The sequence below is a fragment of the Hydractinia symbiolongicarpus genome, chromosome 15, assembly GCF_029227915.1.
Source record: "Hydractinia symbiolongicarpus strain clone_291-10 chromosome 15, HSymV2.1, whole genome shotgun sequence".
In the NCBI taxonomy this organism is placed as follows: domain Eukaryota; kingdom Metazoa; phylum Cnidaria; class Hydrozoa; order Anthoathecata; family Hydractiniidae; genus Hydractinia; species Hydractinia symbiolongicarpus.
In genome coordinates this window covers 232,292-258,602 of record NC_079889.1, presented here as the reverse complement: position 1 = coordinate 258,602, position 26,311 = coordinate 232,292, and the positions used below count along the sequence as shown (strand labels likewise).

Sequence of the window (26,311 nt, the reverse complement as noted above, 5' to 3'; positions counted from 1 at the left end):
TACGACGAGAAATTTGACTTACATGGAGAAAGACGTTGATATTCACATTGAGATCGGTCAAATGCCGATGTGAATTTGTGGTCTTACAAGAAATCAATATTAGGTATAACCCTTATTTCAAAATAAAAAGCAACATACATCGCCACACTAATGTTCCCTAACAAAATAAAATTGCGGTAAAACTAATTTTCGCGATTGAAATTTTTGTATTTAAGCATCCATAAAAAACTGAATACTACGCCCGCTATGAAAATGCTTTTAAAGAAAATGTTTGTTGAAAGCTAGCCCAGTAGTTTTCTTTCTAACTTGTACTGATTTGTTTTAGTCTTTTGGGACTGCAAGTTGTTTAGGTAAAAAAGGTTTTTCTGCCTATAGGGATGAATAGAACATTATAACAAACATAATTATGGAGCTAAAATTGCGGTGTGAGAAAAAAGATCACTCATGAGAAAATAATTTCCCTCTCTTTCTAACCCGCTTACAAAAGGTCCATAATTAATGAACTTTCACTTCTCTTTAAAAGTCACTTTTAATTCTTCCAGTCCTCTACGCGACCCAGATGCATGTTTATGGACAAACCACTCGAAGATCAATCAGATAGACAGAAAATAGATTGACAGACAGACAGACAGACAGACAGACAGACAGAAAATAGATTTCAAAACAGATCACATTGCCCTATACTACTTGCAAAAATAAAAATATATAGTACCTGCACTTAAGCAGTTGCAAATGCGACTTGTTACTTTATCAAGAGGTACAGCATCGCAATCATAATTTTCCACATTTTCAAAACCCGCACAATCACCCATCCTTACACTTGGATCATAATCCTCCGAATACTGCGGTCGTGAGTTCATTCCGCACTTTATACCAGAATTTATAAGCAAATGGGTCATATTCGTCGAATTAAAATTGTTATAGCAAATTAGACCTTTTGACGCGCAGAAATCTGTGCAGCTTTCACCAGGACTTGTTTCAGCAATTCCTAAACAGGTCGGTAAATAAATCATTGCAATGGTCACAAAAGTGAGATTTTATTATAAGAGTGTCATTTCATTCGTTTCTGAGAGTGTCCGTTGTAGGAAGTTTCTGCTATAAACGAAGTTTCACTGTATAGACGACGAGGTCAAAATTGTAGAACAAAATATTCGTCATCCAGAGGGAATTTTGTAATTTATGTTCATAAGTTCTTGGTTATGTTATTTTTCAGTTGATTTTTTATGTAGACGTGAAAAACAATTAAAAACAATTTTTATATATTAAATATATAGTTTTTAACAGAGTATTCTAAGACCACTCTCGAAAGTAAATAACAGATTAAAAATTTTCACATAAAGTTAATAATTGCTGAAATGCAGAGCAAATTTTCCAAGCTGCTACAACAAATTGTTTATTTTCTGTATCCGTATTCTCTTTCGCGAAAGAAAGCATAGAATGGTAAACCGGAAAATAAAAAGCTTGTCACTACGTTAAGGACGGCCTTAAAGTCAAATCAAATTTTTGTACTCCACTACAACAAACCCGTTACGGACTTTTAATACTCAAGAAAAAGTAAAATACGAGTAACATCTATCAAATTTGTATTATTATGGAACCATTATCTTTTTTACGTCCGAAGAGACAGTAAAGTATTTGTAGAAAGATTATAGTAAATTTCAACATCAAACTTTTCCTTTGAAAAGTGGAACAAGCTTACCAGGGCAGCTCACTGAAGTATAGCAAGGCTTGTGTTCATGTTCAACAGAAGAACCATTTACACTGTCGCAAGGTAAACCTCCGTGTCTTGGTGGCATGCAATACCGGTATCTCTCATTAAAACCACTACCACAACTCACATTGCATAATGACCAAGAAGTCCATGGTATCAATTCGCCATCAACTATGTGAAAAAAAATCATTTTTTACGATAACAACGAAAAAGAGAAAATACGAGAAAAAAATTAAATCAATTACTATGCAGACATACTTCATAGCTATTACACCAATGGCAATATAACATCAATGATGCAAACGTAATAAATGGAACAATTTGTAATAAGTAACAGAATGGATATTATTCACTGTCTTCATTATTAACATTTTACTATTGGAAATCCTTACATGACTTACTGATTATACCTTGCATTTTCATGCGAGCTAGAAACTAGGGAGAATACACACAACTAGCGCAATTTATAAAAGTTTGTTGGTGGGCATATTCATGCACGTTTTTAAACTTAGTAACCATGTTATAAGGCAAAAAAACCCTACCTGGACAATCGTGCACGTTACAATCCTTTTCTTCGACATCATTTAAAGTACAAAATGATGGATTATTGTAATAACAAGTTCTGTTTCGATATTGCTTTCCTACACCACATGGTTTGGTGCAATTTTCACTCCATTCTGTCCAATTGCTGTATCCTGAAAGTATGAGCAAAAATACCGAAGCTATATTCCTACAGATTGACTTATTCATGTTTTTTGTCTAAGAGAAGGTTGGTCACATTTAAGCTTACATTTATCAGAGCCTTAAATCGGATTTTTTAACTTTCACATAACCCTGTTTATTATTAAGTTTCGCATATTTATAATTTCTAGAATTTGCAAAAATTTTTTATTTAATTCTTGTACACAGGAATAAACATACAATACCATCAGACTTTTAAATATTTAAATATTTAACCAAACAAATTTTCTTCACGCAACTTTTTGGGTAATAAATCGCACCTTGACGTGAAATGGGTCAAAATTTTGAATTTTTGTGACCTGTGCACCATTCAGACCAAAATTGGTCGGAAAAAAATAAATGGTCCGCTTTCGTCACAATTTGGAATAAAAAAAACCAAATTAATATACATTTTATATTTTCAAACAAAAGTGCTATATTTCGTTTAAACTAAGCCAGGAATTTTATTCAACGTTCTGTAATGCATCTGATCTTGAATATCCTACGAATTACGTTCTAAATTTTATTAGCAAAAATTTTCCCACAACTTCTTTTTAATTAAGGTCGAATATAAAGGCGTGACGGAATCGTTAAACCGTCCGTTTCAATTTAAAGAAAAAAATCTGCGTCCAACGAGTTTTTTGTTTACATTGTCCTCCACTGCCATATGCAGGCAAAAACAGATAAGCCCTGGTTAAAACGAGACAATTATTTAATTCATTGTAGTAGCCTTAAAAGATGTTTACGTAAAAAGTACACAAACATACCACTGCACGGTGCAAGTTGGCATACTGAAGTATTGTATTTTTCCCCAAGTTTAAGACAAGGTGACGAATCCAGTAAAAGTCCTAATTTCCAATGATAACATTCTCTTTTAAATGTCTCAACGCCTGTTCCACAGTCATTGCTGCATCCAATACTGGTCCAATTACCCCATTCTAGAAAAGATCATGAGAAATATGAGTGAATTCTTTTTAAAAATATATACCCTTAAGATTAAAATAGTAATACGTCTTTAGCTGTTCTTAATTTATCTTTCCACATCAAGAATTTCAATATTATTTGAATTAAAAAAACAAAATTGATGAATTTCAACTTAATTATCAAATTATTGATTAAAAAGGTTAAATGACTGTGCAACGATAAAATAAAAAATATTAGTTGAGCATAAAATCTGTTTTAAGGGGTCCTCGGTTTTAGCGGAGGGAGAAGGCAGGGTTTGGGTGTAACTTTAACAATCTTAAACAATTAAGCAATGCTATAATAAAATCACAAACTAACCAAAGTAACTTATCAAAATAGCAGCCATCATTATTTTTTTCCTGACGTCATTATTTCTTTTCACAAAATTTTTCTGTCATATTGTATGGAAATTTATTATTTCAATTTATATTCAATCTATATGAGGGGAGCTTGCCTTGTTAAACAGGCTGAGTTGGCTTGGCAAGACGATATTTTTAAAGGGCGCCCTCATGTAATTATAAATTTAAAAGATTTTTCATTAAAATATAATCTCAGAAAGTACTACCAAATAATGCTTATTTTGTCAAAATAAGGCTCAAAACATCACAATATAATTTGACGCCATTGTTTATAGGAAGGGGGGGAAGTTTATTAATTTATCTTTTAATATGCATATATTTTTCATATGCATGTTTTAAACTGACAAAAATGTTTATTCTACAATATTTTTTTGGCATTCCATGCACAAAAATAAAACACAGGTCAGCCGGGATTGAGTGTTGGTATTAAGAAATTCCATTCCACCTTGCCGAGGGTTTTGTAGAAACAAACGAGATCGCCACTTCTCATATAAACAAATGGTTTTATAGAAGGTTTTCTAACCTATCATGACATCTTGGCAACCGGGCCAGCTCACCTGCATTAAAACAGTATTATGAGTACACAATCTAGATTGTTTCCAATCAGCTCAAACAAATTGTACAGAAGTTCACAAATTCAACTTCTGATTTAGTATTTACAACAAAACTTCTGACAATATCTTTTTCGCAAAAAAAAAAAAAAAACTAAAAAACGATGGGAATGGGGAAGTATACCCTTATAGGGGAGGGGATTTGGGTATAACCCAAAACATAGTGTTGATGATTATACAAGGAACAACATCATTTAAGTATAGCCAGCAACCATGTTCTAACATTATATTTAATAACAGCGCCTAAAATGTATTAAGAATGCAGTAAAAAAAATCTTACCAAAACACGAAACGTTGTTGTGAACTATTTTCGTCTGCTTAAAAGATTCATGGAATATGTTTGTACAATTATAAGGAGATGCTGGTAGGTAATCTCCACTTTCACTGTCTCTTAGACAAGCTCTCTTTCTGTATGAAGTTGTGTTGTTACATGCTTTCGACCAATTCTCCCAAGTAGCCCATTCTGCAAGTAGGAAATATAATCATTTGGATGAATTTTGAAATAGGACTCACAATAGGTTTAATTTATATATATTAACAGTTATTTTAAAATTTTTCTTAAAGCGAAGTTGGAAAATATTCGAGAAATGCATTGTGGATGAAATGGGGTTCTATGTATCATAAAAAGAGAACTTAATTTAACCGTGTTGACGTTAGTAATCACGTTTGAAAAAAAGAAATTAAAGGTAATACAATCATAGGCTACAGTATTAGTTTATTGCAATTTGTTTTTTTATTAACTCTCGATATTACCTGCCAATATCCGTCAAATCGTGTCTCCCTAACATTGTAGCAAGTATGAAGGTTATTATAAATACAGGTTACACATTTTAGCTAAATATTCTTAAGAAATATTCTTTAATAAATGTCATATTTCTCACTAAAAAATATTTGTTATTTATTACTTAAAAACTTTTTTTTCCATTAAGGTGTAAAAATATCTTATGTTATTAATATTTGATTACCTTATAGAATGTTATTAAAATAAATTCTACAAAGCTTCGAAAAATTCGTGATGGAGCATGTTCAATTACATTTATTGTTTACTATTACTCCATCATAAACTTCCTGAATTTTCGAAAGTATTGTAAATAAATTTTAATAACATTCTACAAGGTATTCAAATACCATATTAATAAATCCTGGAGGAACAAAATAAAAACTAATAACTGAACATAGCTAAAGATTGCATTCTCTACTTCCACTTTTTTTTTTTTTTTTGCAAAAAACACTGCTTGCTAAACAAGTAATTTTCAAACATTTTAGTCCCAACAAATTCAAATTTTTCAGGTATGGTCACTCCTTAGTTGCTAACTTTGCTATCTTCTTCGGTCGTTCTTTTTGCATGGGGCTGAGCAATAAATTAGATATGATAATTGTTTAGAAAATTTCTGCAAAAGTATTCTATATTTTATAACAAAAATTGCAAATAATAACTTTACCAACAAAATTTAGAAAAAAAGTAATTTAAAGCTTACCAAAGCATGGCGTACCATCGTTATAACAAGACTCAATTTGGATATGTTCCCCGAGGTGTGAACAATTTCCAAGAGGATACGAGATTCCATTGCCGAAACAATCACGTGTACGATTTTTAGTTCCGTTTATTCCACAGTCTCCCCCGCATTCACCAAATTCACTCCAGGTTGTGTAATCTAAGAGGATTTTTTAATTTTTATAAATAACTATTTGATTAATAGGAACTTACTAACAGCAAAAAGCATGAACACGACATAGTTATGTGTCAATTCGACTTAAGGATTATAACATTTAACAATATAAATCTAAATCTAACAAGTAGTTTTACTAGATCTAACATGGACATTGAGAAGATGGTATTAGGCAAAATACACAGGCTATAAGAGTAATACAGTAAGTAGCAACAACAAAAATGTGAAAATGGAAATTACTCACTAAAGCAAACAAGATCACCCGCACAATCTTCAAGGTAAAACTTCTCTGTTATTTGGCCAAGACAATATTCATTTGAAAAGAGCTGGTCATCATTATTTGACCCTCCACCACGACACTCAACTGTCACATTCCTTGTGCCATTAATTTTTGCACCAAATTCACATGTTGCATTGCAAATTCCTGGCACATGCTTCCATTGAGGCAAGTCTAAAATACAATATTATTTTTGTTATTCTTGCTGTAACGAAAATATCCATAATTCTATGAAACTACTCAGTACAAGACGACTATCAAAGACTGTTACTATACAACAGACAAAATGCTGGATTTATGTTGTTGTTGCTGTTGTTACAGCAGTGTTAATTTTAAACCGTGTAGAGTTGTACGTAATTATGTGGAACTGTGTTTTTAAAAAATCTCTTTAATAATAGCCACCATGACAGTCAAATTAAAAAAAAATTTTTAAAAAAATTATTGGTGATGGAGTAAGCCTAAACAAAATTTTTGCTGACCATGTTCCTTGCGGATCATTAAAGTCTCTTTGTGGTACACCCTCCCCTCTTTAGTAGCAAAGCGACAGGAACATCTCAATGGTTGCTTTTACATCACATGACACGCTATGAGTATTTTTAAGACATGTTGGACGCAAATTCATATTCTAACAAAAAGTAAACAATCCAGTGCCAGTTTATTAACCTAGACTTACTTCTTAAGGAAAGAAGTGAAAAGGTAACACAACACCTACAACTTTACCCAGAATGATATCTTGTTCACTAAGATAGTGAGGACACACGCATATACCAAGAACTTTTAAAATATATCGATATGAAGGTAAAGAAAAACATCAATTCTTACCGCATCCAGAAATTGATGCGAAATAAATTTGAACATTTGAAATTGCACTTGAACCAAATATGGTCATCCATCCGTGGGGAAGGAAAATGAATGTAGTGGCAATTAATGAAGGTGTTAGCTAGTAAAAAACAATTTACAAAACATTGTGAGTAAAAAAGAGAGATATCAGAATTACAAAAATCAAACGAGAGAAATTTAAGGTAGACATACATTTCTTATCCATTGCATGTTTCTTGATGACATTGTATGCCGATAGAACTCTACGTATATCTTATAATTTTGTTTTTTCAAACCGTTTAAACCTTTTGAATTTTTGAATTTAGAGAATTTCAAAGAAAAATCATGTTAACATAAATTTCATTTATATACTAGCAATAAAACAAACACTGGAATCCTTTTTTTCAGGTCAAGTCAAAATGAGGCCAAAGTATAAACAAGCTCCACAACTGTGTGAAAACGCAACTTACGGACACAATTTTTTATTTCAGCGGAAAAATTTTCGGACAAGATTTATCCAGTCAACGTATAGGTAATTCCTTTGAACGAATTTTAACGAAATGACACAAAAAGAAGGCTAGAAGCATTTATAGTGTCTTATATAGAGTCTTTAGGATTCAACTTTATAGATAAAGACTCAGACAAATGTGAAAATAACAAAAATAAAAGTTCAAAAACTGGAGTTTTTATTGATTTTCTGATTACCCTATATATAATTTCTATGCACTGGTCCTATTTAAAAAAATTTTGAAAAACCGATATTTTCGGACAAAAAATTTTTTGGCACACACAATTTTCGGACGGAAAAATTTTCGAACAAAAAAAATCCGAAAGTTTTCCCGTCCGAAAATTTTCGGTTCTAATGTACGTCAAATTGCACGAGTTTTGTGCGATAATTAGTTTATGATTAGCATGAAAAATATCAAAACTTTTATCTTCCCTTTTTAACACTGCCCCGACTCCTCAAATTAACCTGCACTTGGGAGAGATGTTCAAGATTCGAAAGTCCCTGATGAAGAAGAAAACATTCGATTTTGTCATGGCTGATTAACTTTTTTAAAGAAACTACTTTTTAGATCGTTTTACAAACTCATTTTGAAGCAACAACTGTGTGAAGAACGTTTGCGACTTTAATTTAACATTTTTACTGTTCTTGAGAAGATTTACTTGGATAAATAATTCGTTTTTGGTCACTGACTTGGACGAAACTTGCTGTTGTATGGTATTGGAATTTTTGGTAATGTTAACGGTGCAATTTCAGAAGTTAAAAGTAGAAGCAGTGTAGCGCTCTGGAAAAAAGCTGAAGTTAAATTTTTTTTGGGCGTGTATCATCGAAAGAAATAAAGGTTTAAGATAAAAAAAATTGAGACTTCATTTTTGTGGAGGTGGTTCGTGGTTACCGACGGCAACATGTGTAGCTAGTTGTTGTTGTTCATCTCCGCTGTCGTATGCAACAAATCCTGCATGAGTGTTGTGACCAATTATTTGTGTTTTGATAAAGCATAGCTATACTTTTAAGAAAATGTTCGTTCGTTTTACTTCACAGAACTGCCCTGTCACTTTCGCAAACAATGTAAACAAAGAGTTGGGTTTGGGAACTAGATCTGTTTACAAAAAATATCCTGCTAAGTTCCGGCATTATAAACCACATAGAATTTTAGATCTCAACATTGAACAAACAACATTGCGTGATTATAACTACATCAGCAAAATTTAAACAAAGGGCAGTGGCGTTTGAATTGTTACCTGAACTTCAGAATTAAATCCGTCATTGGTCAACACAGATAATGAAATTGATGAGCTATATATTATGCTGTTTATAATAACATTTGGTTGAATGTATCCTTCTGAAGACTGGCTTTCACACTAAACAAAATTATTACATACAGACTATCTTGCACACCCACAAAGTATTGACAACGCATTGGAAATGCTAAATTTGTGAACGGCTGACTGATTTAACATCCCTGAAAGCATAGCTAAATAAATGCTTTTTACTACACAATCACCTTATTTACCTGGAAAAACATGTCCGCAGTATAGCTTAGTAAAAATACATTCATAAAACTACTTTATTTAGCTGCAATCATCAAATTTATATTTAACCATATACATGAAAAATACAACAAAAAAGTCAACCTTCATTAATAATGTGAATTCATCCTTGGTTTGATTTAATGAGATCGTTGTTGATAAATACGCATCTATGACAGTCGAATACTCGGGATCCACAAGATGCACACTTTCACAACGGTAAGATCTGGGGGAATGGACAAGGTCGCACGTATCTATAATAAAACACACGTTCGGTATGGCAATATTTTAATATTTCTACAAGTTTTTACTACTATATGGCCATATTTAGGACGACATTATTATACTTTAGTTTTTCCTTTAATTTTCACCTGCCAAGCAACTGGCAGGTTTTAACCTTTATTGAAGCTACTCTTTATCGGTTTAGTTCATTACAGATGGTTTTTTATGTATGTTTTTTTACTGCATACACAGAGTAAGCGCAAAAATGCCTTTATGTAGACCTTTTTCAGGTTTAAGTGTAAAGGACAGTGCTCACAATTTAACAATTTTTTAGAAATCTTATTAATTTCAAATGGGGAAGAGGTAGCAGCTGGATTCACTTGCAGGTACACGAAATAGATGGCCTTTAAGCTAAATGTTCATTTTCTTTAAAAATAATAGCATATAGCCTAATATTAATTATTTCATCGTGACGGTAACAAACTTTTGGCAATAGTTATCCGAGAGAGACGAGGCGATAATATAGTTATAAACCATTTTAATGCTAGCCACAATGTACTCTGCATTTAATAAAGTATCATCAACCAATGAGGTGAGCACCCATAGAAGCTGTGGGACATTCTAAGCAATAACACATCGAAACAAATAGCAAAAATATCTAAAGCAGACACCCCTTTAAAGCAAACATATCTATTCAATTTTGAAAAGTGACTTCTAGGAGTATTTCATGAGTTTTCTGATTTATTCTGACCGTTTCATTAAAACAGTGTGTAGTTTGGTAAATAAAAATATCTGAGAAAAGCTAAAATAGCACAGTATTCCTAGAAATTTTCCCACTTTTTTCGAACCAACTCAAAAAGGTGTTGGTTAAAATACTCTTCGGCACATGAACTTATCACCTAGATATAAAATGATCTTCAGCAACAAAAATACAAACTCACCAGCGCAAGGTACGTAACAGCTTCTGACGTGAATAGGTACTTCACCACATCGCCATTTCTCTTCTTCATGATTAGTTAACTCTGTTGTATTATACATGCATTCATCTGGCACTTTATATTTAAAACCGTTTCCACATGTTTTACTGTTGTTTAATGTACAGTTTCCCCAGCTAATTTGCAAGTTCCAATGGAACAATTCTACAAATAAAATAATATTAACAACAGTTCAATAATAATATTTAGACGGGGTGTAAAACATAATTAACAAAAATAAGTAACAAAATGATTTTAAACACATGATCAAATTATGCCAGCATCGCAATTAACCTCATTTCTAAGACCAATTTTGCACGTAAGTGGAAGGAATAAAAATGTCATCCTATGACAAAATAAAACGTTTTTTCATGTGAGCTACCCTAAGACTAATGTCATCCTAAGATAAAATATTTACTTTGTTAATTTGCATATCATAACATAACGATATTGTTTGCCCATAAAAAGTAGACGTTATACCAAACACACAAGATTAATTTGATGTTCATACAACAGGCATGTTCCATCGGCTTGTATATTCAAATAAATGTTCTGTAAAAAAGCATGGGTCCCCAAAAAGAAAGTAATTAAAGAACGTTTTGAACTCTCAACAGCCAACCTCGTTTATAAACGTATTAACGACAACACACCCCTGGTTACCTAAAACAGGCTCGACACCGGTCAAGAAGACAAACGTGAACAACTGAACAAAAGCAACATGACCTAGCTACAGCAGAGAAGGACACGTTTTAGTTTTTAGCAGTCAAAACCTCGAAAAAAAAGGATTTTATTAAATTCTGCATCGATTCAAGAGCATATTATTTTGATAAAGCACTTTCTAGAATTATTCAAGACAAGTAGCTTTTATTATTTAAAATTTATTCTTTTATTAGCTCTTTTTTAGTACTTTACCTAATCTCTCATATTCGTTTCCCCCAGTCTCCTGTAATGTCACGTATTGTCATCTCCTTCTATCCCTTACTTCTATTGTGTCTGCAGCAATTTTACTCGTGATTACTTCTTTTTTAAATGCCCTACCCTTATATTTTCTGATTTATTCAGGTTAAGCCTATTTTTCAATTTTTGTTGGGATCAAGAATACCGAAACAAATAATTTTAAAAGGCAACCTTCCAGCTCTCCAAAGGTATCTCCAAAAAGAGCCAAAATATTTTATTAAAATTTGCCTTTTCTTATCATATGCCAACGCTGTTTTGAAAACGCTGCATTCATAATGGCAAATCTGCTTACGTGATGCAAATTACAATTTACTCAGACGAAAAATATGGCAAACAAATGCGGAGAAAATCACTGTAATGTTTTCAGCTTTTAAAAGAAATTGAAATTTTGTAACATTGCGTTACGAAATATATTTAATATTTAATGTTAATGTCCTCGAAAAAGTAACAGAGAAGTGATAATACTAATTATTGAGAACCACATTGCTTTCTTTGCAGCTAATTGAAATTTATTGAAAGTAATGACATACTAGCACTTGGTACATAAGAAATGCAAGGGATGAGTACAACCCTAACCCTAACGACAAATTATTATTTCTACCATCGTATTTCAGAAGCAACATCAGAACCATTCTTTTTTGTTTTTATTTATTTTTACTCTGCACATCATTTTATTTCACAATATTCTACACTAATGATCTTCACCTCTACGAGCTTAGTGTAGCAGTGTTTCAGCTCTGAATTCCTCATCAGTCGAGATTTGAGTTTGCATCTTGTAGCGTCAAGTAAAAATGTTATTCTTAAGGAAAATTGCGAACTATTGGAGTGAAGGATACCTATAAATTTTAAGAAACGGCTTGTCAACCTCGTCCCCAAGGTTTTCTTCAACTTTTTGATATTAAGACGGCGCGCAAGAGAACAAACATCGTCACAAAATAAAACGTGAAAAAGAAGAACAAGTATATAAAAAGGGCTTTAAAGGCGTACAGTCGTATAGATAAGAAAAGACCTAAGTTAAAAAATAATAACGTTTGCTTTAGAGAGAATTGCAGAAGAATTCATATCCTGGGATCCTTTGATCTTTTTTTCTTGACAGAACTTTGACTTGTGTTGTTCTAAATTTATAACCAATGATTCTAGGTTGGGATTCTTATAAAAATAGACAAGTGTAGAGCCCTGTTGTTTTATGAATCGTAATTTCCTCTGGGCTTCTTTTTAATTACATTTCTTTTTTTAGAAGAAGCAGATGACATTACATGATTAATTTCCTCAGTCTCATAACGATAATGTTTTCTTGGTTAATCTCAGCCCATGCAATGTCCTTAATCAACGCGCAGTACTCTGGAGTCCTCACAGCAAATTGGGATACTTTTGTAAAGTTTATCTCGATGTTAAGATATGAAAAAAAGAAAACAGGCTCTGGGAACAAAGTAGAAATCGGACAACCTACAGCAGTGGCAAGCAACAATTTTTAAATTTCTAAAAGTTCAGCTTCGCTCTATGTGGTGTATGTCAGTGCAGGGAAATATTGGTAAATTTCACTTTTGATCTAAACATTTGAAAATAATAGAAAGTTGCACGCTTGATTCTTCACAAAACAATGGGTTCAATTAATTCTGCAAAAGCGCAAAGAACGATCACTTTTGCTTCATAACTGGGTAGACGTCATTTGTTTACGTTTTCTCGCAGCTGCTGGGTAGACGTCATTTGTTTACGTTTTCTCGCAGCTGCTGGGTAGACGTCATTTGTTTACGTTTTCTCGCAGCTGCTGGGTAGACGTCATTTGTTTACGTTTTCTCGCAGCTGCTGTGTAGACGTTATTTGTTTACGTTTTCTCGCAGCTGCTGAACTAGATCGTTTCGAAGAGGAAGGTAACCATTACTACCGAAGGTAGCACATTTTTTGAAATGGCAAAAAAGAATTTAGTATTTCCAAGTTATATTAACAAATTATGCAAAATAATCATAAAATTATGCTGTGGTTTATCTACGATATGAGCAAAAAATTTTTTGAGTTGAGAGGTAACCTTTAACTAATCTTGCTTTTATTAAGGGTCTTTATGATTATTATAATGCAAAACATTTGCAGCCTAAAAGGGTTCAGATTCTCAGATAAATGTTTTAGTAAGAAAAAACGCATTAAAAACCAAGGCTAAACATCAAAACGAGTCGTGTCCATAGAACTTATGTGCATTTTTCATGTTTGTTTTTGACAGCGATCTGGCAAAGCTGCTCAAAGATTGCCAATAGTCAATTTATGGCAATACTAATGTTGTCTATACTTAAAAGTACATATAAAGATAATGTTACCACAAGCAACTACATAAATTTTTGTTACAAAGAACATTTTAGTAACTAAAACAAGTAATCATACCTTCACATTTACATTGGTCGTACTCTATAAATGAACCAACACAATATTTACGATCAATTCTGTCTTGCAAATCGCCAGTTTTAAAACAATCCCGTGTACGATTCCAAACCCTCTTGTTACGACAATCACCATCACAAGATGACCAATTTCCCCAGGAGCCCCATTCTCCAGCAACTAAAACAAAATTTAAAAACAATAGCTGTAAATTACTGCCAAACCTGTCTATAAAAGCCAGGATATATATATTATAATTATGAATCCCTACAGTGGCTGTATAATTAAACATTTAAGGCAGGTGGCCGCTATAGATAAAACTTGTGAATAATAACCGCCCGTAATAAACAAGAATTCGCCAACATTGCCTATCACTTCATTTTCTTAACATTTGGTTGCTAAAACGTTTTTGTTGAAAAATGTAAAAAAGAATTTTACATTGACACGTTTTTTTGACTGGTGATTTCATATTTCTGTACGTGCTTAAGAAGCTAATGATGTACTTTTCAAGATTGATTATAAATACTTCAGGAAAAAAATCACTTCAACTTGTCATGGTATGTAACCTTAACATTTCAATATTCCTGTACAAGTAAAGTGCATTTTGTTTGAGATGTGAAGTAAACAGCCTGTCAAAGGCACTGTTATGATGTTGCAAGTATGCTGACATGTGACTTTATGCACATTTTGCAGAATGAAAAAAATTTGTTGCAATATAGCTTGGGTTGTAATTTAAGAAGGAAGACAAATTTTGTAGTTGTTGGTGCTGTAAAAAGATGGTCGAGATGGCATAATTTACAATAGTTAAGCAACCTGGAACTAAATAGGACCAATTTCCTGAAGTTCGGTTAACCCACCTGTTTCCAAACCAATGGGTTGATGAGATTTGACCCATTGGAAAACAGAAATTTGTATATATATTTGTAAATATTGTACTAATTTTTGAATGATTATCCTCAAGAAATATTCGTAAATAATAATAACAATAATAATCTAATATCGTGGCAGCCATTTGTCAAAATCGCACAATCCTATGCATTATTTTAATCAGAGTTTTGAGATAGAGTAAATAGGTTAAAAAACTTCCGAATTTTTGTGGTATGCGTACGAATCATTGCTGACGTGATCAAACTGTCATATCACTTTATTTCTTCACTGGTTACTTGACTGCTCTGTCCAGTAATAAAATCACTACACTTTTTTTGGTTTGTGGCAAACTGACACTGATAGGTAACCACTTTTTAGGGTAGTAGTGACTGCAAGAAAGATTTATCTCACATAAAAAACACCATGGCTGCAAACGGGTACTTGAGGCAAACAATTAAAAAAGTGGAAAGAAAAATCAGATCTGAAAAAAACGATAACGTGGAGGATGCAGAAGACAAACCAATAGCTACTGATTTGTATTTATGGCAGAGACAAGTAATACTTCCTAGGTAATTAAGATCATAAAATAAAGGCAGCATTTCAACTTTAAAACAGGCTGCGCGTTATACTTTTGCATCCAACTTTGTAAACTGAGATAATATAAAACTTATTAACCGAGAGTCCAATTGGACAGCGAGAAAGCTGAAAGAAAGCACAAATAGCATAGACTATTAACTTCCAGAAATATGGTTACCTTGCACTTCAGAAAGAGAACATTTAGAAAGAAATCAATTGGTCAGCCAAGCTGTTAGTAACTGACATATAAAGGCAAAACAATTTTCACTAGAAGAATATCACTATGGTTGGATCTCAGCCAATTGAGGCGTCTTGTTTGCCGGGCAGTTATGTCTCCAAAAACGCGCCCTATGACTTTGTTGTATGGAAAAGCAAGATTTGCCTAGTTTGCCTTTTAGTATATGTATATCGATACACGTCTAAAGGAAGATAACCAAAGACCATGAATAAGCAACACAAACATAACACATATGTAGTTCTTTATCTCGCGGTCCCACAAGACATAATATTAGGGAGGTTCTACAAAAATATTTTTATTGTACAGGATTAAAGGTTGTTCTATATTGTGGAAAAGATGCCAAAGATTCTATAGGTTCATAAATTTAAGGGGAATAACTCAATAAAATTTACTTTATGGATAGCTAGGTATGAAGCCCAAACTACAGCCCTCAGTATCACTGATGACAAGAAAGTACAGACTTTACTATGTTGTTTGGAAGCTGCTGTTTATATAAAAGCAATCAGTGCTGAAATTTTTGTACGATAACTTGAAACATGTTCTAAGAAAGACATTTACTGCCGAAAAGTACTGTAGAACAATCAAAACTAATATATAAATAAATTTAGGAAGGGTATGGAGATTAATCATTTACTACACATTTGAGAAATAAGATAAGCGGTAAAAACTACAGTAAAAACACTGCCCTTGATGGAGAACCTCTGGAAGCATTCGCCATAAATCACCATATCTCGTAACTTGACAGTGATTTAAAAGGAGAGGTGAAGATAGTTAATGAGCAATAAATCATCAGACATTTATTGGAGTTACTAGAGTCAAAAATAGAGGGAAATCATCTCGCATGTGCAAGCCCTTAAGTTACAACAAAAAATTCTTCAGAGGCGCTGTGTAAGAAAATCGATGTGTTGTGCAAGGTGGTTCTCAGGACACTTTGAAATAGATAAAACACACCGATGTATTCTAGAAGTGTTTTTGTGGCTTAAGCTTTATAACGATGCCAGACATTTGATTGAAATTTGAGAGTGATGCATATATATTTATTTTTTCTTTATTATTCATTGATGATAGCTGTGTTTATACCATGTATGGTTGTATGTAAAGGAATATGTATGTATTGATGACAATTGTAACAGTTTATGATATGTGAGACATATACACACAAGCTCTATATAAATGTATGAGAAAAATTACTGTATTTGAGAAGACTTATTTGATAAAATTAGAAACTATTGTAAATTAAAAATAGCCACAACACAAGAACAGACAAACAGCAAAAATCTGCCATCTCATATAAATATATTTTTCTGTTGAATCCTGAAGCATACAGTGGAACATTACATGACTCTAAAAATAGACCAAGCGGCTAGTCTTTAATTAAGATCAGTGCTGATATCTTAGAATTGTGCATAAAGGATAAACTAACAAAGATAAACATAGAGTAACTAACATTGTCTCATAGCTTATGTAGGAAAACTTGAAAACTTACGGAATCCCTCAATTCTAATGGATATACACTCTTGTAAATTTTGTTCCAAATGAAGTCTACTGCCAGATACCAAAATGTTATTAAGGGATAAAATAGTAAATCCAGTTGTTTCGCGAAGCTAAAATGTAATTATAGCATCATCATAAAAATTGACAGTAAGAGTATTACCAAAAAAAGTTACAAGATCTTACGCATACACATTTTAATTGAAATTGACAAAGTTTTTCTTTGTGTTTTTTTAATGTAATGTAATGTAATTTTTAAAGTAATGTTCAATGTTCAGTTTCATTCATAAGAAACCCTGACAGACAGTCTCTTTTGAGCAGTACCATGTGTGGCCAAAAGCTCCACTGCAAAAACTGTGGTGTCTGTAAAAACAATTTTGAAAACTGAAGGTTACAGTTAAAAGACAATACAAGTTACATGATACTTCTTATTTACTATCAAATGTCAGATTTTGTGTATTATCACTTTTACACTTACTATTCCCATGGTAATATGGTAGTCTAGAGGTCATAATAAAAAGCCATTCTGAGGACGTACCTATTACAGGAAAAACACAAAGCAAGTAATTAAGGGGCCCATTATTAATGCAATCAAATTTCGAAATTGAATTTCAAAGTGTGTTGAAATTAACACGGACCAACAAATTTCAAATTTTCAGATGGTATTTAATTAACGCAAATTCTTAAAAAGGTAGACACTTTTTTACAGGTTTAAATGAAAATAATAAAAAAGAATAATGAAAAAGTCATCGCACGAACATCTTATTCAGAGTGACCACTAATAAAATAAGAACAAAAGTAAGGATACTATATATATTTTAGTTCTCTGTCTTTAATGTTACATACTATGTTCTATGATAAGAAAATTATACATATTGTACAAATATACATATGAATTATGCCCTGAAATATAGAAAATATCAGATTTCAAGTGACAGAGAATTATGTCTTATTTTACTGGTGATGAACAATCCATGAAAAAAGCTGCGATCAGAAAAATAAGAAATATGAAAATTAAGCAGAATGGCTAAAATTTCAATTTTTTAAGTATATTTAAGTATAAGAACTAGGTTATTAAAGAAATTAAGGAGGGGTGGTCACCCTGTTATTTTTCTGTCTAAAATGCTCAAAAAAGATAACTGAAAAGGGTTATCTTTGATATTATTTTTATTGTTATGGGTAGTTGTCCTGTTACCAATAATATCTTCCATCCCGATGTAATTATCCCCTTTCCTGTTTGAGATTAAAAGTATTGGTACAATTCAGTCATCACCTGGGCACCTAGTGTTTTATGTACAGGTTACAGTTTCATGCCAGAGGAGGATAATACCGCTTTATATTAGTGGACTTTTTATGTTTATGTTACTTCACGTTTGTTATAAAGTTTTTGTTACATGGAATTTTCCTGTACCTTAGTGCCAAAAGTAAGAGAAGCAGAAGCAGATTGGTGAATATATTGACAACTCAAAAGAGATTCTAAACGAATTTGGGACAGGCGCAAATATTGACTAAACAATGTCATGTTTGAATAATAAAAAATATTCCACAAAAAGGCGTGTAAAATAGTCAGGGATATGTTTAGCTAAACACATGAGATTAACAGAATGTTACTTACTATCAAATCATTCTCTATCAAAATTTGCTTGTAGTTAACGTCTGTAAATGTTATACTATAACTACTTGTGCCATCATTGGAAACCACAAATCTGAACTGAGTAAGGTAGACAAGTTTATTAAACTGCACCTAAAAAATATAATAGCCAAACATAATTTCTTAAAATAACACCCTCACTCTGTCCATCTGCTAGTGGCAAGTAGAATAGGGGTGCTCATTTCCCCTTTAAAATAGCTAAAATAATGTTTCAGTTGTTAAATACTTTTTTTATTTTAGTCTCTATAGAGATTCTTTGATGCCTTTTTAAGGAAGTATCGATATGTATTAAATTGATAATGTAATATTCAAAGGCTACTAACTTTTATAGTTCATTTGTAGACTATTGCTTTTTAATCTATTTTTGTTTGAAGTTTTTGGTAGATAGCTTATATGGGTATAAAACTGTTACTTTTAATCTTAAAAATATGCCTGCTATGCTTATTTTATAAATCAATTTTTCTAAAGCAACAGTTTGCCAATAAAGTTGAAAACCTTTTATTAATAGCGTCTTCTGAAAAAGAAAATTGCTTATTTTTATAAAACTAAGCTTCTCAAATGACTTTTAAATCCTGCGAATGAAGATATCAACTGACCTGAGCCTCACCCTTGCTTATTATTATGCTGATTTGAGTATAAAACTGCTTTATATTAGTGGACTCTACATGTTCTTGATAAATACTTGACGGTTATAACCATTACCTCAAATATATATGGATCGACAGGACTATTTGGTTTAAATGCAAATAGTTGACCAGGGCATGATGCATCACCAAAATCAAAATTTCCATGTATAGTTAAATCAGCTTCTGCAGATAGTTGGGCCGGTGTAAATGAATCAACAGTACTTTTTTCTATGCTGTCATGGAAAATATCTGCCAATTGATATGATCTTGTGTCTTGTGACTCTGCGCCTAAAAGAAAAATTGTACTAGCAAATACCAAACTAGCAGAATAATTACAAAAGTTGTATTTCTTCATAGCTGTAGTGCTATAATAACAGAAAGTGTCAGATTTTATATCAGGTACCGAATTGATAGTTAAAAGTTTTTTTACGAAGAAACACTGTTAAGCACCTACTACCTCCTACCAAATTTAGAATAGTCAAGAAAGCTCACAAAGAAAATACCAAACCTGCGCACGGAATGTAACAACTGATCAATTGATGTGGAGCAGTTACGCCACATTTTCTTTCATCTTCAACTATTTGCGGGTCTTGCACATCAACATAACATGTTGCTATATATAATTCAAAGCCATTTCCACAACCAGCGATGGACTCTTGTTCATGCGGAAGGTATGCTGTACAGTTCTTCTTCAAAACCATATATGTGTTGTTCCAGTAGTAATCAGCTAAAATAAAAAAGGGTCTCTATATTAAATTCTTATTATTTGCATGAAAACTATCTATAACTTGATTGGCTAAAAGGAGAGTCGTAAATACCATATCTCATACCACGAAAAAATTTCAGAAGTCTGAGTAGTGAGAGAAAATAGAGGAAAGTGTCATCTATTAAATTTTATAAAAAAATATAGCACATTAATGGTCAAAAAATAAATTTATGGCAAGAACAAATTTACTTAATTAATTGTATTGTACACAGAATGAATTTTCCTACCCTTACAACTACGCTGCAAATCAACGTCCTTAATTATACTGTTTCTAATATAAGACAAGTCTACTTTTATATGGTCCAATTTGAGAGGGGTCTACAATTAGAGGAGAGCTAGTATGCCAGGGAGTCTTTTAAAAAGTGGGTCTAGTATTTCAGGGTTGCCTTATTAGAAAAAATACGCTTTATTAGAAAAAATACAGTAATCTAGCTTACTTATAACATTACAATTGACTCATGAGATTAGTTTCCGCTCTTAACATTCTTACATTCAAATTTTCCTTCAAAAATAATATAATAATTGATAACACACGATTTGTTTGTCAGAATAAAACCTATTTCAGGGAATTTGATGCATCAAAAATCGAAGTGTTCTCTAAACTTTAACTATGTGTTTTAACAACTTTATTTTCTGTCCTAAATGTTAAAATTTAAAAATTATATTCAATTGCTGTCAGTAGATAAAAACACAAGCACTAGAACAAACACTGCATTAAGCATTGATGATTTATGGCATCAAATATTCAGTGCCAAATGGCATAATCACTTAGCACCCATTATAGAGTTGTGAGACGCTCATAACTTCTTAAAATTGTTCATTAAGAATATTTTATAAGCATAAGTAAATGTATTATTATTAGTTTTTAAGGTTGATGCTAGATAACATACATTCTTATGCCATAAAACTTTCTACACTCTTGCTTTAATCTTATTCCAGAAAAGGATTTCCATAAAAACATAGCAGAGAGAAATGAAAATATGTACGTCTATATAGAGATACATATTTAGCTATCATAAATACAGCTATTATCTCCTAAATAATAGCCATATTTTGTCTGTCTGTCCCTGAAAAAAGGGGACGTGCAATGAGCACACGAAAAAGCATGCAATTTAAAAAGGGGTGACCCTGTGGATATTCCAATGAGTTATAATAATAGTTGCATCTTTTGCAAAATGGCGGCTAAATCTCTATTTTGTGTTAAGAATGGACAAAATAGCGATTCCTTGGATATTAATGACAGGTATTGACTGGAATATTTAGTTGAACCTGTGGATTTTAGCCAGTCCTAGTTCAAATTTTTTATTTCAACATAAAATTCTGAGGTGATATATTATTTTCATGTGTGCTTTATAAACATGCAAGCATTGGTGTCAAAAATTATTAGGCTTGGATTTTGCCTTGGGCTAACAACTTTATAATAATAGTCAAATTTTATCTGTTTAAAATCTGATTTATCTGATTAAACGCTGCTTTATCTCAAACCTCCCAGAGTATCTTCATTACTTTGAGGCACACGAAAATACAGATGTTGAAAGTAAATACAACAAGCAGATTTCTTTGATATTTCCTTATATGATACTCACTGTGGGCACATAATAGCCATGAGCACTGGCAGGTGATTCCGCATGTATTTTTTCATAGGCAAACAACTAGTACCAATGTCCTTACCGTATTTCCTCTAAATAACACCGCGGCGTTCTTTACAAAATGCAATTTTTAGGTGCGGCGTTCTTTAGAGGGCGGCGTTCTTTGGAGGGCGGCGTTTATTACAAAACCATGAGTGAGACAAAAAGCAGAAGTTGACGTTAAGTATTTTCTTTAAGATTAAATATAGATAACAAAAGAATTAAACTATGAAAAGTCTATTAAACAATGTCAATGTCAATGTCGCTATCTCCGTCCGAGTCTTCGTCGATAACATGAAAGGACTCATAGCTTTCATTTACATCACAATCGTAAATTTCAAATGGGTTGTCAGAAGATTGGTCTTCTTCCAATGCCTCAGTTGCTTTTTTCATTAAGGTAGCACCAGATGAACAGGACGATCCTTCTTTAAAACAATGGATTTGTCCATCCTCTGATCCATCAAGAGCTAAATTTAAACCACACGACTTGAAAGATTTGATAATCATTTCCGTGCTCAAGCCATTCCATGCGTCTAAAACCCATTGCACTAGCTTTCGTCGCGATGGAGGTTTCTGGTTTCCTCCTTTTGTGAACTGTTGAACACCTTCAACCATCCATTCGTTATAAAGATCGATCATCCGACTCTTAAATGGTTTATTCCATGAGACATCTGGTGCCTGTATATATTTAGTGCAGCCACCGGGAATTATGACATTCTCAATTCTGCCTTTTGACAATTCTTGTTTCACGGAATCCATCATGTGGCATTCAAATGAATCCCAAGCTAACAAGCGTCGATTAAAGGAAAACTTTCCTAAAACTGTTTGCACATAGTGTAAGGTGAGTTCCTCGTTCATCCATGCGCATTTTTTGAGGACACAACTACGCATTTATTTTTGAATTCAGTATTTAGTTCTTTGCATTCGCGTTTTGCACCACCAAAAACAATAAATGGTTTAAATTTACTTCCGTCTGCCTTTGCTGTCAAGCATACAGAAATTCTGACCTTTTCATGACCAGTCGATTTAAGCATAATTTCTCGTTCGCCACGCTGTGACACCGTTGTAGGTGCTGTCATATCCGCCCAAACAGCAGTCTCGTCCATTGCAAGAATCGAACCGGCGTTGAATTGGTATTTCTTTGACATTCGGCGGACATGTACTACATACTGCACCAACCTGTCCACAAGATACGCTGGATCCTTTTGAACTGTTGTCGTTCTACGACGTAATGAAAGACAATTTCGTTTCATGAACTTTTCCAACCAACCTCGACTAGCCTGGAAACTATTTTTTGCAACAGTGTCCTCTCCAGCTTTTTCATCGTGCATTGCTTTTGCTTTTCTCATTATCAGTTTTCTCGAAACACGCAAAGAATTAGCTCTCCTATCATGTATCCATTCGAGCAGATCTTCTTCTAAATCAAGATTCTTGATTTTGCAACCTCCTCCTTCTAGTTTGAATCTTTTCGCTGCTCCTTGTTTCAACTTCTCCACATTAGCTCTCCATTCTCTTACTCTTTTTTCATCGACACCGTACTTTCTTCCTGCTTCGCGATTTGATGTACTAATTGCGTGATCAACAACTGTTGTCTTAAATTCAAAGGTAAAGCTTCTTCTTTTTTCCCCTTTATGGGATATTAACTGCTTCTCCTCGTTGTGCGACATTTTTCTAATGAACTTTCACTTACAAACATAAAAGTGTGTAAGGTTGATATATACAGATTGGGAGCAATTATCTTGTAGTATTGTTTACTGGTGTCAACTTTTTCTTTAAACACTATTAACAATCCAAGGGAGTGTTATTTTCGACGAGATCAAAAGCGCGGAAAATGATTTTGAATAGAATTTTTTCTCTATAAGAAAAAGTTCTATTTTTATCAATCGTTGATTGCACGCTCATACAAAATATATGATAGCTACACGTGGAAGTCAGAGATTTGAGAAGAACATGGCTCGAGTGATTCCTAAAACATTTGAAATGTATTTTATCATTAAATTCTCTACAAATATTCGCGGACATCATGTTTATAAAAATATATGGACACTCATTATAGGAGAATCTTTGGTTTGCAAAGAAGACAAGAAAGTAGAGGCTCAAGAACTGGACAAGAATGCAATTGGAACGTACAAACTCATGGACGGCAACGAAACCTTAGTGGGACATTTGCCAATAGAGTTGTCAAAGCTGATATCGTTTTTTATTGAAATTGGAGATAATCATGTAAATGCGACAGTTACTGGGAAACAAAAACGAGAGATTGGTTTGAGTGTACCTGCAAAGTTCATTTGTTTTACATCTAGCAAAAGTTATGCTAAAATTCTTCACGGTGAACTGTTAAAGCGTAAAACTAAATATTCGTATTTGTCATTAGATGTAGAAGAATTTTGTGAAAGAAAACAGATCAAATTCATATAAATACCAACTTTTTTTACTTTCCCTATTAAAATGGTTTTTTTCTAATAAACGCCGCATCTAAGGTGCGGCGTTCTTTGGAGGGCGGCGTTCTTTAGAGGGCGGCGTTTATTACAAATTTTCATATAGTAGTGCGGCGTTCTTTGGAGGGCGGCGTTCTTTAGAGGGCGGCGTTCTTTAGAGGAAATACGGTATTTTATTAACACACTTGGTGTGGCGCATAGAACTTAACTTTTTGTCTATATTAATTATAATAAGCCTGTTGTTAAAAAAAACATGACTTCTGTTGGCATATAAAACCTATAGACTGTGTGTCACTGTGCACCAAAAAGTAAACATTGTTGTCGTCATGTCATTTTCATTGAGATAATGATTTGCATGTATAAATAACAGTGTGCAAATATAGATATTAGATTAGACTGAGACTGGTAGATTAATATCTAGCCAGGATGTTATTTACTTCAGTATGTGATGGTATAATTAAATAGCAGTGCTAGATAAAAATCTAGCTTTTTTCAATCTAAATAACCAGTTCTTACATGGACAATATTCATAACAGTGTTCCGTCTCCACTGACTTATTACCACACTTTTCTGAATCCACAATATTCCCACTGGAAGTGTCATTACATTGTGTTCTAAATCTCCGTCGGGACCCATTACCACAAAAATCAGGTGTATCACACATAGACCACATAGCCCATGAAACCCATTCTATAATAAGAAAACAAAATTTAGTTTTGGGACACTAGTATGTCTCAAAGGATTCAATTTATACACTCAAATAAAATATTTTTCGAAAAACCAAATATAGAATGTACAAAAATGTATACTTATAAAATAAGTCCAAGGTTATCATATTTTTCTAAACCCGCATAGCAACTAAGCCAAAAAAGATAATAATACCTGGAGTAAAATTGCATTTTCTAACAAAATGTATTTCCTCAGTGCACAATGTTTCATTGACCACTTCACCATTTTTAATAAGCGTGCAAAGTTGATGCTTTTGGTTGGTACCCGCACCATAAACATCATTTGTTGGATCACAATCACTCAAGTTTGACCATCCTTTTAAACCATATTCTGTAAAAGAAATATGAGTGAGTATATCTTTCATTATAACATTAAATAATTTATATATTCCTATGACATTTCTTTCATTGTAATAACCCATTAGCCTTCGTTGTTAAGGTTTAAAGCAACCACCTCATTATTTGTATATCATTTAAATTACAAGCAATACACTGAACTCTTAAGCCTTGTATTCAAATAATTGATTCTCAGGGTGTCTAACGGATTGATTGGTTGAATTCGGGGTTATTAAGGGTCATTTACTAAGTAATATCATGACTAGTCAGGGTTATTGTTTTATTTACAAGGGTCTTAAATAAAGACTTCACTCTAAAAAATTCTTAACATAATAATGAAACTGCCATCACAACTAAGAATTATTTACAAAATATATCAACTGAAACCTGTAATAAAAAGTGGCATTTTTTTTTAAAGTACAAATGGCTAATACTAATAGTTTTTGACATTGTATAAAACGGCTTTTATTTATATGTCTACTGTTCCTTCTATTTTACTTTTAGTTTAAAGAGGATATGCAGATATATTTGGAATTGCTTTTATTCTTTATATTCTGAACATATCAACAGGAAAGGCTAATAGTTTTTGCAAACTGATGATTACAAAATCTTCAAGGTTTTTAAAATAAAATAATGTTAATTCCAGGGTTTTTAGGGTCACTTCCCCAAAGTCAGGGATTTTTGGGGGTATGTTAGGCATATGTTGCTAATGGAGCTGCATAATCCAGCATGCATATTATTTTGCAGCCGTATTATTAGGTAAGGTAAAAAACGACCACAGGAAAAGCAATTACACCCCCTGGATTGTTCTTATTTATGGCAGATCTGTTAATACTTCGCCGAGGCTTGTGTTTTTAAAAATGTGTGTATGTACAACGAAAAGTGCCTATGTTTTCAGTGTATACCAACCTCATTATACAGTCTAAAATATTTTCTTCTATAAGATAAAATATGTAAAATAAAATTTAAACTTGTTATAAACTTTGATTAAATAAAAATTGTATATATTAATTTCTTAAAAAAAGGCTGAAAACTAGTGAACTTTGTGATTTGTGAGAAGGACAGACAGACAGACAGACAGATAAATCAGAGACATAAGCCTATATGTCATATCATGCAATAAAAAAGAAAAAACCTTTCTTTTTTCATTAAAAATTGAAATAAATCGTTAAAAACCTGAATTAACCTCTCTAACAAGAGCTTTAAATAAAAGTAAATCATTTTTTCAAGTTAAATCTGTGTTGCATTGTGCTTTTCATAAGTTGAAAATGTGTAGCCCAAA

The 26,311-nt window shown here is 32.7% G+C and overlaps 1 protein-coding gene across 2 annotated transcripts in view; it reads right to left on the bottom strand.

Annotated features, from left to right (window-relative positions):
• Positions 1 to 26,311, bottom strand: part of LOC130629053 (uncharacterized) — a 52,931-nt gene that overhangs the window by 5,271 nt on the left and 21,349 nt on the right. For both annotated transcript variants that reach the window (XM_057442150.1, XM_057442149.1), the window contains exons 7-24: positions 24,848 to 25,024; positions 24,482 to 24,655; positions 19,642 to 19,860; positions 19,210 to 19,421; positions 18,472 to 18,600; positions 16,852 to 16,969; positions 13,691 to 13,864; positions 10,328 to 10,525; positions 9,270 to 9,418; positions 8,877 to 8,996; positions 7,134 to 7,251; positions 6,279 to 6,485; positions 5,843 to 6,019; positions 4,645 to 4,827; positions 3,199 to 3,369; positions 2,254 to 2,406; positions 1,700 to 1,882; positions 713 to 988 (exon numbers count right to left, since the gene is read on the bottom strand). In XM_057442150.1, coding sequence (XP_057298133.1) covers positions 713 to 988; positions 1,700 to 1,882; positions 2,254 to 2,406; positions 3,199 to 3,369; positions 4,645 to 4,827; positions 5,843 to 6,019; positions 6,279 to 6,485; positions 7,134 to 7,251; positions 8,877 to 8,996; positions 9,270 to 9,418; positions 10,328 to 10,525; positions 13,691 to 13,864; positions 16,852 to 16,969; positions 18,472 to 18,600; positions 19,210 to 19,421; positions 19,642 to 19,860; positions 24,482 to 24,655; positions 24,848 to 25,024 — 3,138 coding nt within the window. The remainder of the gene's footprint in view (positions 1 to 712; positions 989 to 1,699; positions 1,883 to 2,253; positions 2,407 to 3,198; positions 3,370 to 4,644; positions 4,828 to 5,842; positions 6,020 to 6,278; positions 6,486 to 7,133; positions 7,252 to 8,876; positions 8,997 to 9,269; positions 9,419 to 10,327; positions 10,526 to 13,690; positions 13,865 to 16,851; positions 16,970 to 18,471; positions 18,601 to 19,209; positions 19,422 to 19,641; positions 19,861 to 24,481; positions 24,656 to 24,847; positions 25,025 to 26,311) is intronic.